Source organism: Mirounga angustirostris, unplaced genomic scaffold, assembly GCF_029215605.1.
Source record: "Mirounga angustirostris isolate CCGP_5_RB_7025 unplaced genomic scaffold, mMirAng1.0.hap1 SCAF_17, whole genome shotgun sequence".
In the NCBI taxonomy this organism is placed as follows: Eukaryota; Metazoa; Chordata; class Mammalia; order Carnivora; family Phocidae; genus Mirounga; species Mirounga angustirostris.
The window spans coordinates 43,258,711-43,276,287 of record NW_026991725.1 but is presented as its reverse complement, the minus strand read 5'-3'; the positions used below and the strand labels follow the sequence as shown (position 1 = coordinate 43,276,287).

Below are 17,577 nucleotides of genomic sequence, written 5' to 3'. Positions count from 1 at the left end.
GAGCCTGGAGCTCCCCTGGGTGGAGTGCTCCCTAGCTCGGGGCAATCACTGTCCCTGAGACCTCCGAAGGGGCTGTCCGGCCCTCACTGCCTCTCCCCACTCTGACCTGTGTCTGGGCACGGAGGGGGCATCTGTGTGGGAGACGTGGAAGAGGCTAGAAAAAGGCCCTGTGAGCAGGCCACACCCTCCACTGCGCGCTGGGTGAGACCAGGGGCCAGCAGACCGTGGCCCGGGCGCCGGCCGCCTGTTTTGTAAACGAAGTTTGATCGGAACACAGCTGTATCTGCTCCTCCACACATCTGGGGCTGCTTCTGCGTGCTACGGCCCAAACCCAAAATGTTAACCTGGACCCTGGCTGAGATAACTGGTTGATAGGTCTGGGTGGTGGTGACAAGGCCCCAAGGATCCAGCACCACACGGGGGCACCTGCAGGGTCAGGGCGTGGCTCTCGGAAGGGCTCCACAGCTGGGCTGACCGGCCAACCCAGGGCTCCCACCTGGTGATGAACCGCGTCGCTGGGGCTAGGACCCACCTGCCGGGGAGATGCCTGGTGGCCTGCTGCAGGGAAGAGCCTGGGGGGGTCCTGCCCTGGGCCTCTCTAGATCCGCCTGGGAGGGCTGCATCCAGCTCCCTGGGAGGTCAGCTCTCACCTCTCGCAGTGACAATGGCTTTCCTGCCCTCTCTGCCGCCTGCCGCACCAACGAGCCCGCAGCCTCCCTGTGACCTGCCGTGGGGCCCGGCTGCCGCCAGAGGGCGCCGCCGCCCACCGCAGCGCTGCTGGGAACTGTGCGGGCCGAGCGGCCGCCCCCGCTCCGCAGCTCACAGCTGCTTCCACGGTGGCTCCCCGGTGGCTGCTCCCACAGGGGACGCAGGTCCTTCCCTGTCCTTGCCTCGCACCTGGGAGCGGGCCCTCAGGCAGGCCCGGGAGGCAGAGCCGCTCTGCAGAGGGAGGGCGTCTCTCTCCTACGCAGCCCAGACCGTGGGGACTGCAGAGCATGTCCCCCGTCAAGCACACGTGCGTGAACGTGCACTTACCCCGCTGATCCGCAGACCCCTTTAAGGAAAAAGGATCTGCTGAGCTCTTGGAATGTTCTGGAACGTTCCAGCGGACAGATCTGCTCCCTCCCCAGGGGCTCCTCCAGACCCTCTACGAGGGGCTCCCTGGCACTGCGGCCCTCCCCGAGGAGCCAGCCTCCTGCCACTGTCCTCAAAACAGCGCTAACAATTTCTAACCGAAGTCTCCGAGACGTCTGCAGCGTCTGGCCCAGTGACTCTCCTACTAGAATGCTGTCCCCGGGGGAATCTGAAATGCACAGTGTTCCTTTCAACACAGCTCAACAGTGGACACGCCCCCGATGGCCACCAGGGACACGAGAGCCCACGGCCAGCAGACCTCACCTTGGAGTGGTAGGCGGCGGAGTTCTTGGCCACGGCGCACTGCTTCTCCACCAGGAAGCAGAACCTCCTCCTCTCCTCGGTCAGGGCCGTCTTGTAGCCGTCCGACACGTAGTTCTCCAGCTCACCCTGCTTGTTGCTGATTGCGTCGATGTACTGGGGGGCGGGGGAGAGCATGGGGGACACACACGAGCTGCTGACAGGGCAACACAGGATCCCGCCCAGCTCTGGGCAGCCCCACGAGGGGCGGAGTGCACGTCCGGCCGGCCCACGGGTGGGCCTGGCGACGACCCACTTGGGCCAAGAGGGCACGGGCAGAATGACAGCAGGGCAGCCCCATGCCCCACTGGGCCACTGTCCCCCTGGGAGCTCGTGTCCCCCGACCCCTGCCCCCTCTTGCCCCAGCAGCCACACACGTGTGGACCATGCTGGCAGATTATGAGGCCTGGCGGCACCGTGGCACCTCCCGTGGATCCTGATTCCAGGCATCTGAAACCACCCTGCTGGTGGACCAGGAAAGCTCGCCCGGCACGATGTGTTTGAGAATGACTAATTCACACCCAAATCCTGCGGGGGTGGGCAGAGAACGCAGGAGACACTGCTTGATGCTGGGGCATGCTGGAACATTCTGATTTTGCAGGCTGGAAACTTTCGGTAACAAAGCGCCCTCAAGACTGTAGGCAGCCATCACGGGGAGGCAGGACACACAGTGCGGGGCTCTGCAGAGCCCCGTCAGTGTGCGTGTGATGGGGTCTGCGGGGTCCTGGCCGTTTCTGAAGGGAGCCCCTTGCGGCTGCTTCCCTCCGCACCTGGGGCCACTGCCCACGCGGGGAGGCACTGCTGCGGGGCTGGTCTTTGTGGCCTTGGGGTCTTCCCTGCCCCGAGGGGCACCTCCCGCACCGGCTCTGACTCAGCGTGGGTGGGCGGTGCTGAGTGGAGGTGGGCGCCAGGAGGAGGCGCGCAGAACAGGCTGTTCCTGCTGCCTCCCTGCCCGGCAGCGCTCAGCTGGAGGGCCAAGGACCAGCCTGTGGGCGTGGCTTGTCCCCAGCTGGCCACCAGCGCGTGGGCTCAGCCAGCGTGAAGTAGCCACACTACTCCAAGGCCAGGCCTGCCCAGCCCTGCCAGCAAAACCCAGGGCCCCCCCCTCTGCCTCTGCACACCACCCCCCTCACCACCCTGAGCTCCACTGCCCCCCTTGGAGACAGCAGCTTAAAAGGGGCCCCAAAGAGCCCGCCCACTGCCGGCAGCCACACCGAGGCCACAGCCTCAAGGAGCGGGCCCTGGGCCTCCCGGGCAGCCGCGGGCTCCGCCCCGGTGTGCCTGAGGGGACCCAGGATGGCTCTTGGGGAGCAAGCCCCGCCAGCCTGGGAAAGAGGTCTGGGCACAAGTAAGAGGTCCCCCTGGCGGGCTCTCTGCTCTGCTCCCTCAGCCCTGCCTCCCCCGCCCCGCACGGTTCCCCCGCCCTACAGCTACTCCAGGAAGTGGGTGAGCACGCCTGGAGCCGGGCGGTGCCCCTGGGGGCCGGGGGGGTGCACAGTGGGCAAGGCTGAGCTTCATGGGGAGGAATCCAGCAGTGGCCGTGGAAGAGGGGGGCTGCCAAGGGGGCCGTTCACACCCACACCCCCTCCCACAAGCCCCACGAGGCGCCTGGGAGGACAGCAGAGCACAGAGGCCCAGGAGAGAGCACCCTCTGGATGGAAGGGCCTGGAAGGGGCACGCACACCCCCAGGGCCCCAGTGCTGATGTGCTCTAATCCATGACCATCCCACCCTTCCCCAGGGGCCTTGTCAGGGACCCGCGGCCCACAGCAAGGGCGCCTTCCTCGGCTCAGCTCGGTGCCCGAGAGCCCCCTAAGAAGAAGTTCCTGCAAGGTTCCAGAAGATGAGGGTTTAAGCCCCCAGGGAGACTCCAAATCCACCCTCTCCTTGCGCCACCACGTCCCCATCCCTGGGGGCTGCTCTAGCATCCCCACCCACTCAGCAGTGGCCAGGCCCGGGACAGAGGTGGGCTGGGGGTGGGCCAGGCATGCGGAGACCGCAAGCCTGGGCGAGAGCTAACGCACGGAGATGGGAATTCGCCCAGACTGCTGGCCTCCACACCAACTGTCACCTAGCGGGGACTCTGAAGGAGAGGGGCCACTGTGAACGGTTAGCACAGGACAGGGCGGAAACCGGGACGCGGGGCCCCCTGGGTCTGCTCACCCTGAGCACACACAGCTCCCGAGCCAGCCCCACTGTCCGACCCGCACGTGGTTTCTGGGTTTTTAGGCTGTGGTATGTCTTTCGCAGCTGCGCTCCCTGCTCCCAGGAGTGGAGAGAAAGCAGCGCTGGGCCCGTGGGGGGCAGGGCGCTGGCCTCATTAGCAGGGTCTGCCAGCCTCCTGTGCCGGGGGTGGGGACGGGCGGAGGGGGGAGTGGTGTTTTATTTTTAAGATTTCCATTTATTCAAACAAGCTCTGAGAACGGCTGGGAGCAGTGCAGGTCTCGGGGGGAACGGGACTGAGGTGGAGAGCAGGGCCCTGGCAGGAGCTGGGGGGGCACCCCGACCCCCCGGGGACCACGCCTACCGGGGAGCAGGCGGGAGAGCCTTCTGAGCTACGCCCTGGGGCAGCCGGCCCTGGGTAGGGCGTGAGGACCGGGGCAGCGGACAGCTTCCACCACGGGCCCCCGGGCCATCCAGCTGCCCCGAGCACCCCAGCCTGGGCACTGCCCTCACCAGCCGGGACACGGGGCTGCCACTTCTGTGGAGGAATGACAGCCGGCTTTCCTGACCTCCTTTTCCTGCATGCAGCTCCTTGCGGAGAGAGACCACAACTTCACTGGGCAGATCCTGGAAGCGTGGACCAACTGAGGAACTTCACCCCTCGAGGGGGACGGGGAGTGGAGGACGCCCCACCCACAGGGCCCGGGCCACGCTGGTTTGCTCTGTGGGCAAGGACACCCACACCCCAAACGTGGAGGAGTGCTGGAGCTCTCCGGAAAAGTGCAGAGGACAGAACACCGCCTGGCCCTGCACCTCCCATGACTGAGCTGCTGGAAATGGCCCCGAGCCTGTCCCTGCCGCAGACGGGCGGGCGGGGGGGCGCTGTGGCTGGCTCCACACTCCCACCCTCCGCCGCCTTTCCTGCTCCCGGCTCAGTGGTGCTATGGTGACTGCGCTATAGAAACACCCAGCTGAGAGCATTTGAGACCCCAGAATGCTCCCACTTAGTCACCCTGGGCTGAACAGCCCTGTAATCCGAGAAGACAAAAGTGATCAGAACATATGTCTTCTCTCCAAGGCAAGCGGTGACTCAGAGTGGGGAGGGGTGTCCAAGAACAAACGAGCACTCTGCTTTCCCTCGTCTGATATGGCCCCGGCGGGGCGTTCCCACGTTTCTCAAGAACCCGGTGCTGCCCCTTCAGGTCCCCGCAGCTCATGAATGAGAGCGTAATTCTTGACCCTCAGCTGTCACTGCTGGGAACGATTATTCCCAGGAGACAACGAAGGAACCCCCACGGGCTGCGATGCTCAGGAAAGGACAGCAAAAATCTGACACCCCCACGTCGCGTCTGGTGACCGGCTACCTGCTGACCAGGCCCGTGTCCCCTCCCTGGTGGGATGGACCCCGCACCAGGCACAGAACAGGAACGCCGCCACCGCTCGGCGGATGAAGCCTCAGCCAGCCTCCATCTCCGGGGACGCGGGCGTGGCGGGGGGCGCCATGGACGTGGTGGGGGGCCACGGCAGCAGTTCAGTGTATTGGAGAACCCTTAAAATTTCATTTAAATCTGAGAGGCCTGAGCAAGACTCAGGGCTGGGGCCACTGTCCCATCTTGCCCACAGGCATGTGGTGGGAGGGCTGGCCATTCAGCTCCTTGAGCCCTGGGGTTCCCATTTTCTTGCAAAAGGGCCCAGAGCTGTCATTAGATCGGCAAGGGGGTCTATGACCAGCAGACCCCAACAGCAGACGCCCTGCCCGAGGACCCTTCCACTCCCACTGTCCCATGTGCCCAGAGGCCGAGGAAAAGAGCGGGGGGCCGCTTAGGTCCTCACTAGTGGGCCAGATGCTCTGACAAAGGCTTAAGGCCCACAGATCAGCATGTCCCCAAGACCCAAGGGGATGGGTCTCCACAAACCTGACCCAAGGCCCTGGGTGGGTGGCTGCCAGGGAGCATGCCAGCCCCCAAAGACCCACACCACCCAGGGCTGGGGGGAGCTCTGCCCCTTGGGCCTGGAGGAAATCAGAGGCTGGGTTTTAGCACCCGCTTTGCCAGGTGACCCCTGCTGAGCTGCAAAGGCCTCTGGGTCTCGGGTCCTCTGGTAAGCGGAGGGGCTGAACCACACCACCCACGCTGGCACAGCCCGACACGGCCCCACACGGCCGCCCTTGCCTCCCGTGGCCATGGAGGTTCTGCAGTTCAAAATCCACGGCTGATTTTGTACACTTAACAGGAAAGAACATGACACGTCTCACTAATATTTTCACGGTGATCACGGGTCAAAGCAACGCTCTAGGTGTCTTTGAATAAGATATATTATTTAAAAACTATTAAATTACTAAAACCAAGGGCTGCTTTTTCACATTTTCCCGCAGCCAGCCCTGGGTGTGAGACGACGAGGAGAGTGAGCCCGACACCGCCCCCCGATTCCTGCCTCTCTGACGCCCCAAGATGCCCCAAGTCACTCACGGGCCGTGCAAGTCGGCGCCGAGGCCGCAGCCCATGCACAGCTCCATCCGGAGAAGTGGGAGCCGAGACGGCCCAGGTGGCCCGACGGGCTCGAAGGGGCAGACCGTCGTCCTCCCCCAGCCGCCCCGGGAACGCCGTGCCCCCCGATGCCACCTCTGGACACACAGGTTCCTGGAGGGCGCCGTGGACTCTAGTTTCTCACACCCGGTGGACTTGTCCACAGACCGCCTTCGGGGTAGAAGAGCTTTTTAAACAACAAGAACAGGAGGCACCTAAAGGGCTCGAACCACCAGCACCGCATCAAACTCCACACATTAACAGGACCAGCCTCTGCCGTGACCTTTTTTGAAAATCTAAATTACGGTTATTTTGTTTTTGTTTTGTTAATTACACATCCCTTTAAATAAAACAGATTTCCCCCTTTCTCAGACTGGGGATCTGGATGCATGTGCTTTCTGGAACACACGAGCCCAGGGAGGGGAAGCAAAGTGACTGAAGGCCCCAAGGAGAGCCCCCTGCCGCCACGGGGAGGCCTGCCCCACGGCCTCTGAGGGGGCTCAGGAACCCGCTGGACCGCTCTCCTCCAGCACAACCAGCCAGCCGGGGCTGCGTGGCCTGGGGGGAGGAGGGAACGGAAGAGGGACCTGGGCCTGGCCGGACGCTCCCTGCACCTCCGAGCACCCCGGCAACCCCGGCCCCCAGCACCCGCTGCTCTTCCCAATAGCCAGACCCTGCCCGGATCAGGGGCTGCAAGGGCCAGGTCGCCTGGGAACCCCAAACGGCCGCGGCCCACTGAGCTTGGGCAAGCAGTCTGGGCCCACACCCAGGTAACCCCGGGCCGGGCTCCACCCCTCTGCCTCTGGGGCCTTGAAACACTTGGGGTATCGGCAGCCCCTCTTTCAGCATATGGAGCCCGCATACAGTTTGGGAGGGACACACTGCTTCCCTGTGACCCCAGCCCACCTCACCCCCAACGTGCATCCCTGGATTTTCTATCAGTCATGACCCCCTTGAAGGGTGAGGTCTCCTGTCTGTGCTCAGTCCTATTCTAGTCAGAGCTGGACCAGGGCTGAAGACAAATGAAATAAAAACAGGGGACACTGTCACCCGGGCCCTACAGGATCTGCCACTTCCACACCAGCCACTCAGAAGCCCTGGGACCATGAGCTGCCCCGTGGGACCGGCTGCCCTTCAGAATCACCCAGAAGTTTTGAGAACCCTGACAAAGGCCACAGTGGAACCGCTCACACCACATGCCTGGGGAAGGGGACACAGGCCCAGTGGACATGCCGAGGGCCAAAGGGACAGGGTCACCAAACCAGGCCTGCCACCCCGCCAGACACACAGCATGTCCTCCACCGACCACGTGCCCTACGGCGCCCTCCACACAGACGGGCACTGCCGTGGGTGTGGAGCTGGAGGTCTGGGGAGCGGCCTCGGCCGTGGGGACAGCACGTGGTGCCTTCCCTACTTCCAGACGCAACCCTTGTCCTAGTTAGCGCCCCAAATGCCTCTGAGTGCCTGTTCCCTGACCTATAATCAAAATCAGTTCTCTTCATGGAAATCCCAAAACACAGTTTCAATTACCGGCAGTTCTTGAAAATGGCCAGCTCTGACCCAGTCCCATTCACAGGGAGCCCACCGCTGATGGACTGACGGACACTCTCGGTCTTCTGCTCTTTCTGGGGCAGGTCTGATCAACTTTACCTTCCTCCACCCTAAACAGCTCCACTCCATGGGCAGGCCCCCTGCCCTGGCACCGCCTGACCACTGGCCACACAATTCAGAGGCCTTGGGGGAGGACAAGATGTGTGGGCGCCCTTGACCAGTCGGCCTCTCTGGGAGGCACAGAGCTGCCCGAGGAGCTCTGAGGGTTGGCCCCTGCCTGGCGGGCAGCCTTACCACTCTCCCCAGCAAGTGTTCTGCACACACAAAGCTCAAGTCTGGGAGGGAGCACATGTGGGCTGGGGGCTCTAGAAGACACACAGGGGATCCCAGCAATCGAGTCTCATGAAAGACCACCCACCTCTCCATGGCACTCAGCAAACCCATGCTTGAAATCACATGCCGGAGCCTCCTGGCCATAGCGTCCACCCGTGAGAAAGCCCGTCGCCCAGGCTCGGGCAGTCTGGGCATGCCGCCTGCCACCTGCTCTGCCAGGAGGGGCCCATCAGGGCAGAGGCTTGGGTGCAGCTTGAGGACCCCCGGGAGGGGCCCCCGTATGAGTCACGGGCTGCGGGACCTGCTTCCACCTGCACACACAGCCCACCAGGCAGCATATGGCCCAGGCCCCCCTCCCCCGCCCCCAGTGAGGGGCCTTATGGAGAGGAGAGGCCCCAGGAGTTGAGCCGGGAAAGGCCAGCAGCTGTGTTTGGAGCCCAGGTCACTCCCCTTCCCTGGGGTCATTACTCTCTTCCTCTCAGCCCAAGGGCACGGCCCCAGGAGCCCACACAGGTCAGATCCCACCTCCTGCCCCTGTAACACCATGTGGGCCCATCTGCCCCTCCCAGCTCTTCCTCAGGGCTGGGGACAGTGCTCAAGCCCCTGCGAATTGTGCAGGGAGACACACAGGAGTGAAGAGCTCGGAGCACATGGTACATGTGGCCACGGGGACAGCCCGCAGGACTGTGGTAGAGCTGGGGCCAGGTGCTCCAGAAAACTGAGAAGGAGATAGCAAGAGGAGGGCCTCACTCTTCCTCACGGAAGGGTCTCCAACAGGACCTCAGCTCTAGGGCAAAAACCACTATCCCAGGGAACAGGGTGTGGAAGGAGGCTGGTCACTCCAAAAGGCCCCCGTGGCCCTCCCAGGCCGGCAGCTGCACCTCCTAACAGAAGTCAGACCCTGCCTCCTGGCCGGCTTGGCAAGGCCTGCAGCCACCAGCATGGACAGCCCCACGTGCCAAAGGGCCCACAGGCACCCAGGCAGGCGGGCATCTCAGCAAGGCCACTGGGCTCAGAAACATCCATCCCGGGGGCGCCTGGGTGGCTCGGTCGGTTTAGCGTCTGCCTTCAGCTCAGGTCATGATCCCAGGCTCCTGGGATCGAGTCCCACATTGGGCTCCCTGCTTAGCAGGGAGTCTGCTTCTCCCTCTGGCCCGCCCCCCTCCTGTGCTCTCTCTCTCTCTCATTCTTTCTCAAATAAAATCTTAAAAAAAAAAAAACACCTTAAAAAAACCCAAAAAACAAAAGAATCATCCGCCCTGGACAGGTGGCTGGCGGGCCTCCTGCCAGCTCGGAGTGCACCAGGTAGCCCATCTGACCCAGCACAGACCCGGGCGTGGGGCTCTGAGGATGTCCTGGCCCAGCTTCTCGGAGTTCCACATGGTGGTTCAACAGTCCTTTTGCTTCCACCCTCAAGAAAGAAAACTGAAATCACCGGGCACATCCTGGATGTCACTGTGCGGCCACCCCGGGCTGGGCACCACACGGGACATGTGTGCAACACAGGACCCAGCCCTCCCTGGAAGGAGCTCAGTGACTTGGGGAAATCACAATAAAACCCTTGGATAGTTTTGGATCCAACAGAGAAGGAAGAGAGATTTGGAAAAGCAGAAGACCAAAAGGTGGCCAGAGGAGAAGGTTCTGAGCAGGTGCATGAAAGAGGAAGGGGAATCCCACTAGGTCAGCGTCAGCACGGGAGGAGGGAAGGACCCCACCTCGTAAATGGGCAGGCAGGCTGCGCAAGCGCCTGGAGCCCGCCGCGACCACACCCCTTGTAAGGGACAAAGCCAGGGGTGCAATCGAGATCCGACAGTCCGGGGGCCTCACAGCAGGGGCCGGGTGGGGAGGGGCGGGGAGGGGCTGGGCGGGGCCGGGCGGGTGGGGCCAGCCCAGGTGTCTGCAAGCCACAAGGTGGGTGACAGACGCTGCTGTACAGCAGGAGCCCAGGGAGGAGGGGACGTGACCTGGCCGTGCTGGGGGCACGGGGGGGCCTTGGTCAGGGGGTGACCCTCAGACGGGAAGAAAGAGCAGTTGCATATCTCTGAGGAGGAGCCCCAGGAGGCCAGGGTGGGCGTGGCCAGCTCGCCAACTGGGGCACTGCGGGGAGACCCCGTGCAGGGAGAAAAGGGCCCCCAATTTTCCAGCACAGCAAGAGTAGTGCATGAAGAGCCCCTGCCGGGTCCCCTTCCGGCCCTGCCCAACTAAGGAAGCAAACCCCCTCTGGCTCCACAGGCCCAGGGTCCAGGGTGGAGCAGGGAGCACTGAGGGGTGTGGGCGGCTGGAGCCAGATGCAGCAGTCTCCAGACTCCACCGACACGGGGGGTCTCAGGCTCCCCGTGGAGCAGGAGCGAATGCCATCAAGGCCGCCAGCCCTGGGGTCTGGCCTCCACCCAGCCCGCCCCCCCACCCCGGGCGCAGGACCTGCCGGCCAGCGTCCTGCCGCGACCGCTACCCTCCAGCTGCAAGTGTGCTTGTGACGGCCCCCAGAAGGCTGGTCACAGGGCAGGTCCACGGGTCCAGGGCCCAGGCCCTGCTCAGGACACAGCCTCCACGTTTGCGGCTGTAAAAGGGAAGGAAGCACAGGCCACAGGGTGGATGAACCTCGAGAACTGAGTGTGAAGGACCACGTGCAGGAGGCCACACAGTGGGGACTCCATTCACGCGTGATGCCCAGACCGGGCCGAGTCACATGCGGACGGTAGGTCACTGGCTGCCTGGGGGGCATGGGTGTCCGCTGATGGGCAGGGGCTTCCTTTCTGGGGTGCTGGAAACCCTCTAAAATGGAGCGTGGGGACAGCGGCATAGCCATACAGATGGCCACACGCAAAGCCGCCCCGTGTCCCTTCCATGGCACGTGAAGCGTATTTCAAAGCTGAACCCAAGAGAAGAACAAAGCGCCTCAAGGGGGGGTGCGCAGGCTCCCAGCCCCACCTGGCAGGTGGCTGAAGCCTGGACGAGCCGGCCTCGGTGCCCCAGCGCCCCACCAGCCCAGGGCCCCCCAGGGGGAGCTCTGGTGCAAACACCTGTGCCGAGGGGGTTCATGGTCTCCAGGGGGCGGGGGCGCCAATCATGATCAAGCTTTCAGGGAGCAAAATGACAAAACACATTGGGGGGGGGACATGAAACGGAGACATCCAGCGAAGTGTGGCTTTCTCCACCCCTCAGCCTCACAGCCCGCTTCTAGATCTGACTCCGCCTATAAGGGCCCCCCGCCGGACAGCCTCAGGGGCTCAGGCCTCCAGGGCGGTGACAGCTTAGGGGCAGTCACCGGGCATGACGGAGCCAAGAGCGTGGCGCAAGGACACGCCTGACAAGGGGAAGTCACGCTGAGAATGGCGGGCGCTGTTCCACCGCTGCCCCGGACGACCGGCACCTCCGCTCCCCTCACTAGGCCGTGGTGCTCTGCACGCAGGGTGACAGTTCTCACCTGCTGCTGCCAGGCCCCTGCGCCCCACCAGGTGGGCTGCTCGCCGGCACCACACTAGGGGAGGGTGCGGGGTGCGTGCCCGCGAGGCACTCGTAGGCAGACGCAAACACGTGGGGAAGAGCGGGGGTGCACGGCGCACCTCAAGGCTTGCCAACTTGACAGCCGGCACCGAGGGTGGGGCCTCAGGAGATGAGGGGCTCACGCCCATGCTCGGCCCCATGGGGCTCCCCTCGCCCCGAAGTGGCTGGGAGCTGTTTTGTCTTTCCTCCTCATCTGAGTTACGTGGGGCCTCGGCAGCGGGTATTGTAGGCCTGATCTGTGTCAACTGGCCAGGGGGTTCGGGTGAATCAGGTATATTAGGGCCACTCTGTCCCAAATCCCTGGTCCGTTGCGCACACGGTGCCTGCAACGCTGGGCCCAGTGGTGAGGGAGGCCACACCAGGGCGGGCCCCTCCTGCGCCCTCCTGTGCCCTGTGCCTCTCGGGCCGCTGAGCCACTTGACCGGCCAGCGTCAGCCTGCAGAGTCTGGGCCCAGTCCTGGGGGCAGAATCCAGAGGACAGAGCAAGATGTCCTTGGGGTCTCCGCTCCTTTGGCAGCAAGCCTTCCAGTGCCCCACCGAGGCTCCGAGAACAGGGCAGGGGGGCCGCAGGCCCACGCCGGCCATCTGCTGGCTCTAGGATGGGAGGTACTCGCTGCCCCAAACCCACCGGGAGAACAGAGCCCGGCTCTGCCCAGGTCCACCAAGAGGGCCCGGGGAGGGGAGCGCTTCCTCGGCACTGCTCGCTCAAGGGGCCGCCGGAGTCATGACAGCGGGCCCGAGTCCTACCTGCAGCTCCTTGTCCGAGTACTTCTGCGGGTTTTTGCTGCCCTGGCTCTTCTTGCGGAGTTTCTTCAGCTCGGCCTGGCACTTGTCCAGAGCGTCACCCTTGCTCCTTTGCTCCGTCTGGTATTTCTTCAACGCGGCCTGAGAGTCAAAGACGCCACACAGACCCATAAGCCGATGGCCCTTCCGGCTCTCTGCACAGCTTCAGCCCGCACGGCCCCGAGGGCGGCCGGCAACACCTGGCCGCAGGCTGAGGGGGGAGCACGGCCAACCCAGGCCTCACCCTCCTGCGGTGGCCCATGGTCCCACACACGAAATCTGGGCCTCTCCCCTTCCTCCACCGCCAAGAGCCAGGGCGCCTCCCATGAGCACAGGTCGCACACCCCGACAGAGTGCAGCACCTCGGGCCCCTCTGGCCCTGGGGAGAGGTGACGGCACAGGGACGGGGCACCAAGGCCTCCAGGTCACAGAGACGGAGTCTGCAGGCTCCGCAGGGGGGCAGCGTGGTGCCATCGTCACTACGGAAGGTGGCGAGCTGCGGGGGTGCCAGAACTGGGCACGCAAGGCACTGGACGAGCTGGCTTCCCCCACGCGCTGCGCTCACTCCCAGACGGGCAGGCATGGGGAGGGCCGGGGAACCTGCAGGATGGCAGGCTCGCAGCGAGCTGACCACCCGGGAGATGCCAAGCGCGAGGGGGAGCAGTGCGGGCAACCCGACAGGTGTTGGCTACTTACGCTCAGGTACCTGGAATCCAGCTCCACCTTCTGCTCCAACTGTGTGAGCAGCTCATTGTGGAAAGACTTCAGCTGGACACGGAGAGAACACACGGGCAGTGAGCCCTGCAGGCCGGGGCACGAGGCGGGCGGGGGAGGGCCCTCCCAGGAGAGGTGGATGGTCACCACGGCGCCCCAGACACGAGCCACCCCGAGGGACAGGGGGCCCGTCTGATCCCTGAGCCAATGAGCCTGCACAGACGGGCGGGGCCTGGGGAGCCGGAGCCAGAAGCCTCCAGGAACGAGTGCTGAACAGCAGTGGGGACGTCAGACCGTCCTGGCCTTGGATACCATCGGGGGCTCCGCTTCCCAGGGCGAACACAGAAACCGCTCCCCACCATCCCCCATCTGCTCTCCAGCGCTGAAGAATTACTCAAGCTGACACGAGCAAACAGAGGGGCCCGAGTGACCCCTCACTTTAGACCTACTGGGTCCTGGCTGGGCCTGGAATCTGAGCACGTGTGTGCTCCTCAGACCCGCAACCCCGTGTCCCTGCCTGGAGTATGAGATCCCGTGTGGCCTGGGCCCTTTCCTCCTGGCTGCTTGTTTGTCCTTGGCCCTCACGATGAGTCACCTCCCCATTATGTGACTTCTGTCCCGGGCCTGGGATTTGTCCCCATCTTTCTGAGTGCAGCCACACGATGACACAACGTTCCCACATGGACACATGGCCAAAGCACACAGCCTGCTTTCTCCTCGCCTCTGACTGACCTGCCCCCCTGCATTTGCCCCTTCCTCCCCAGGAGCCTCACCATCTCTTCCAACTGATTCTGAATCTGCCTGTGGACTTCGGCCATCTGAAAGAGAACGTCTCCTGGAAAGGCAGGAAGGAGGGGAAGAGGGGAAGGAGAGAAAAGTTAAGTACTCTGTGCTATGGCCCCTCCACCCTCCCGTGGCTGGGGAGTGGGTGACCAGCAGACAAAGGTGCACCGGGGGCAGGGGGGAGAACACTGTTTCTTCTGTTGACACCAAGACAAGATGGAAAATTCTAGAATGACAAGGGATGCCACTGGGCGACTTTGGGGGTGGTGGGGTAAGAGCTGAGGTTCATGACAGGCAAGCTGGGAGCCCCTTTGCACATCTCAAGCCCATGAGCGAGGCCATGAGCACACGTACATCTTACCCCGCGTCCCGCTCCCACACGTAGCTGCCAACCATGGCCGGCCCACCCACTCTGGGCCCAGGCGGCACCGGGGCCCAACAAACCCACCACCCATGCCCTCCATGTGAGTTATGTGGGGCCAAGATAAGACCTGGCTGCGGGCCCCAGAGGTGAGGGACCCGAGGAGGCTCCTGAGGTGCCCAGCGCCAGGCTGGCCTCGCCGAGGGCCTCTAGGGACAACGGGAGCGCCAGGTACAGCTCTGCAAGCATCTTTTCCAGAGCAGGGACGGGGGGAGGGCTCAGCCTCGGTTTTCCTCCTCCCAAAGCTCCAAAAGGTTCCACACAGTTGCCATCCTGAAGCGTGGTCACTGGGACCAGCAGGTGCACAGCGTTTCAGGTTGTGGTCGTGGCGGGAGGGTCACCGCACAGCTCGCAACACCAGCATGGTCACCCCCAAGTCAGGGCCCAGGGAACAGAAGCTCTAGGCCAGAGGCCACTCAAGGACACCTGCCTCCCGAGACCCTCAGGGCCGCCCAGCAGCCCTGCAGCACTAGGGTGAAGGGCCCCCTCCCCAGGGCAAACAGCTCTGTCTCCTCGAGTGCAGAGAGAAGAGCTGGAATGGGCAACCTGGCTGCATTCATCCGAATGGCGAGTATTCGCTTGGCGCCATTCACCAAGCAAATGCTGTGCACGTGCTGCAGACACGACGGAGCAGGGGACCCCTCTGCCCTCGAGGGAACAAGCCCCGTCCCTGCAGTGCTGCCTACCCCAGCACGCCCTCCCTACTCACCCCTGGGCCGCGTGACCCAGAGACACTTTCGGGGGGCAGTACGAGGGGTATCCTGGCCCCCAGCAAGGCCAGCTAGAAATGGGAACAAGGTCCCACGGCCCTTGCACCCTGATGGGGTGGCAATGCCTGCCAGCCACATGGATGGCCTCACCAGGGTCACTTTCCCTCCCAGAAGCAACACGGGGTTCTGGGGAGGTCCACTTCTCCTGGTGACTGGCTGTTCTGTGACGCCCATGGGACACGCTGAGCCTCGGCTGTGACCGTGCCACGGACCTGTCGGTCAGCAGGGCCTTGGGGTCTGCCAGGCTCCACCTGAGCCAGCAGAACCCCGCCCTGCAGGGCCCCGAGCTCTGCCATCTGATTCTCAGTGTTACTGGACATGTCCCCAAACACCTGCTCTGCCCCAGATTTCTGTCGGGACGGGGGAGGGAAAGGGACTCAGCATGTCCCAAGGAGCCGACTCAGCTGGCGGCTGGGACCCCACTGTCCCGCCACAGGCCGTGAAAGGCTGACGTGTCCGTCCTCCTCAGCCAGCCTTGAGCCCATCTGGCGCAGAGACGCCCTCAGGCCTGCCACTCGGGTAAGCACAGACCCCCGGGGCCCGGCCTGTGGGCAGGCCCAGTGCCACCATCATGGCGTGTGAGTGTGTGTGGGTGTAAGCGGGAGTGTGTGAGCACGTGCCTCCCTCAGGCAGTCTGCTGTGGCCCCGTGGACACAGGCAGCCCAGGGGCTGGCTGCGTCCCACCCGGGAGTCTGAGAGAGGGGACACGCACGAGCAGGAGCAGACCCCGGGAGCTCCCGGGGCACAAACCACCTAACTCGGTGTGCTGAGCGCATCGCATGGCGGAATTGCCACAGACGCCCATGCCAGAACCACAGCGGGGAACGCCCGTCAGCGCCCTGAGCTCCCGAAGCTACTCCTGCACCTGCTCCAGATGCGGGTCTGACCTCGGGCCTGACGGCGCCGCAACAGGGAACAGGACAAGCATGGATGGCCCTGGGAAGCAGGCCCTGCCTCTGCCGTGGCTTCCCGTGGTCGGGTCGGAGCTGTGACCACGTGTGGTCGGTGGGCAACTGCACGTGGGGCGGGGAGATGAGTTGACCGGCCCCTGCAGGAGAGATCGAGTCTGCCCTGGCCTCAACCGTCCTCCTACCCAATCCCGACTCTGGGGGTCTGATGTGTCAGGGCAGAGCCCAAGAATGACAGGGGGTACGAGGTGACACGAAAGGGCCCGGCTGCCAGCCTTGGCGGGAGGGAAGCCACTGAGACAAACAGGAGCGAGTAGCCAGGGTGGTCCCAGGGACAAGGCCAGGCTGCCGCCACCTTGCCTATGACAGACCCCGAGCCCCACCAGCACCTGCTTGGGGTGAGACAGCTGGGGGCCGCCTCGGACTTTCTGACCCCCGCCCTGGTGTGTGCGGCGGGGACGCGTCCCGTGGAGCCGGAGTGGCGCCCAGAGCAGACCCAGACCCACAGGTCCGAGCTCCGATGCTCAGAATCCGTCTAAGACCCAAGAGCAGCAGCTTCAACTTGATTCTGCTACTCTGTGCCTTTGGTATTCCGGAACTCTCCCAGGACAAACACCCACCACTCTGGGGTGGGGAAAACGTCTGAGGTCTTGTTTGTGACACGGGGGTCTACCTGTGTCGGGGGGCCCTGGACCCACCTTCCGGCTCTCTGCCCAAGGGCATGTGGGAATCGGTTAAACTGAGGCCAAGGGGGGCAGTGCTCACAGGGCACGAGGTCCGGCCAGCGTGGGGAAGAGCCCGAGAACACGGCCTGGTGGGCACGGCCCTCATACACCCACCCTCTGCCCCCACAGCCCTCGCGAGGGCCACCAAGTCCGTGAGTCCGACACAAGCAAGCCGTGGTCCAGCACCGTCTCCCCACCGGGGCAGCACCCACGGCATCGGCCACGCTTTGGGCCCCAAAACGGTAAGTCAACATCAAGACCAAACGAAAAACACGTAATTCCTGAAACGTCTGTGCACAACTAGCTCAAGGAGAACATCTGAAAACAGTAAGAACGCCGGTGAAGAACAATTCCTAAATTTAGGAAAGGAGTTCCTGACATCCAGAAAGGTGCTTCGTGAAGCTTCGTGAGGAACCGTGGCCACTGCGCCCCGCTGCCGACATGCTCAGAGCACCCCGCCGTCTCCCCCGGCCACTGCCCGCACTGACAGGCCCGCCTCCCCCCCGCCGCCGGCCCATGGCCCGTGCGCACACTCAGCTCTAAGCTGCAAACCCGTGGCTGCACATCCAGCCCACGCAGGCAATTTTTAAACTGCGTTTTACAAGCAGCTGCTAGAAACCATATGCTCACGAACCATGCGAGGTGGTGGTAGGTGGATGAACGAGCCCCTGCCAGGCACTGGACCCCTGGAGTGCTGCTGGACGCACTGAGCTGGCTGCAGGGGGCAAGGGCAGGGCTGCCCCCCAAGTCCCGCTCCCCGAGAAGTAAGAGAGAGCCCCAGGCGTCTGCACCAACACTCACTTGTCTCCTCCACCATGCTTTCCGGGTCCAGAAGGCAAGCTCGGGAAGGTCCTGAGCGCCAGTGAGCTGGCCAGGGCTGTGTCTGATTTTTGGGTTCCATGACTCTCTCCACCCCATCTCTCCCACGTTAGGGACAGCACGGAGTGGGGACCCCCTCCCT

The 17,577-nt window shown here is 63.8% G+C and overlaps 1 protein-coding gene across 6 annotated transcripts in view; it reads right to left on the bottom strand.

Moving 5' to 3' along the window:
• The window catches only part of BAIAP2 (BAR/IMD domain containing adaptor protein 2), a 68,255-nt gene that overhangs the window by 13,362 nt on the left and 37,316 nt on the right, over nt 1-17,577 (bottom strand). For all 6 annotated transcript variants that reach the window (XM_045888300.3, XM_064583241.1, XM_045888297.3 and 3 more), the window contains exons 4-7: nt 13,783-13,844; nt 12,992-13,063; nt 12,260-12,397; nt 1,399-1,551 (exon numbers count right to left, since the gene is read on the bottom strand). In XM_045888300.3, the coding sequence (XP_045744256.1) occupies nt 1,399-1,551; nt 12,260-12,397; nt 12,992-13,063; nt 13,783-13,844 (425 nt within the window). The remainder of the gene's footprint in view (nt 1-1,398; nt 1,552-12,259; nt 12,398-12,991; nt 13,064-13,782; nt 13,845-17,577) is intronic.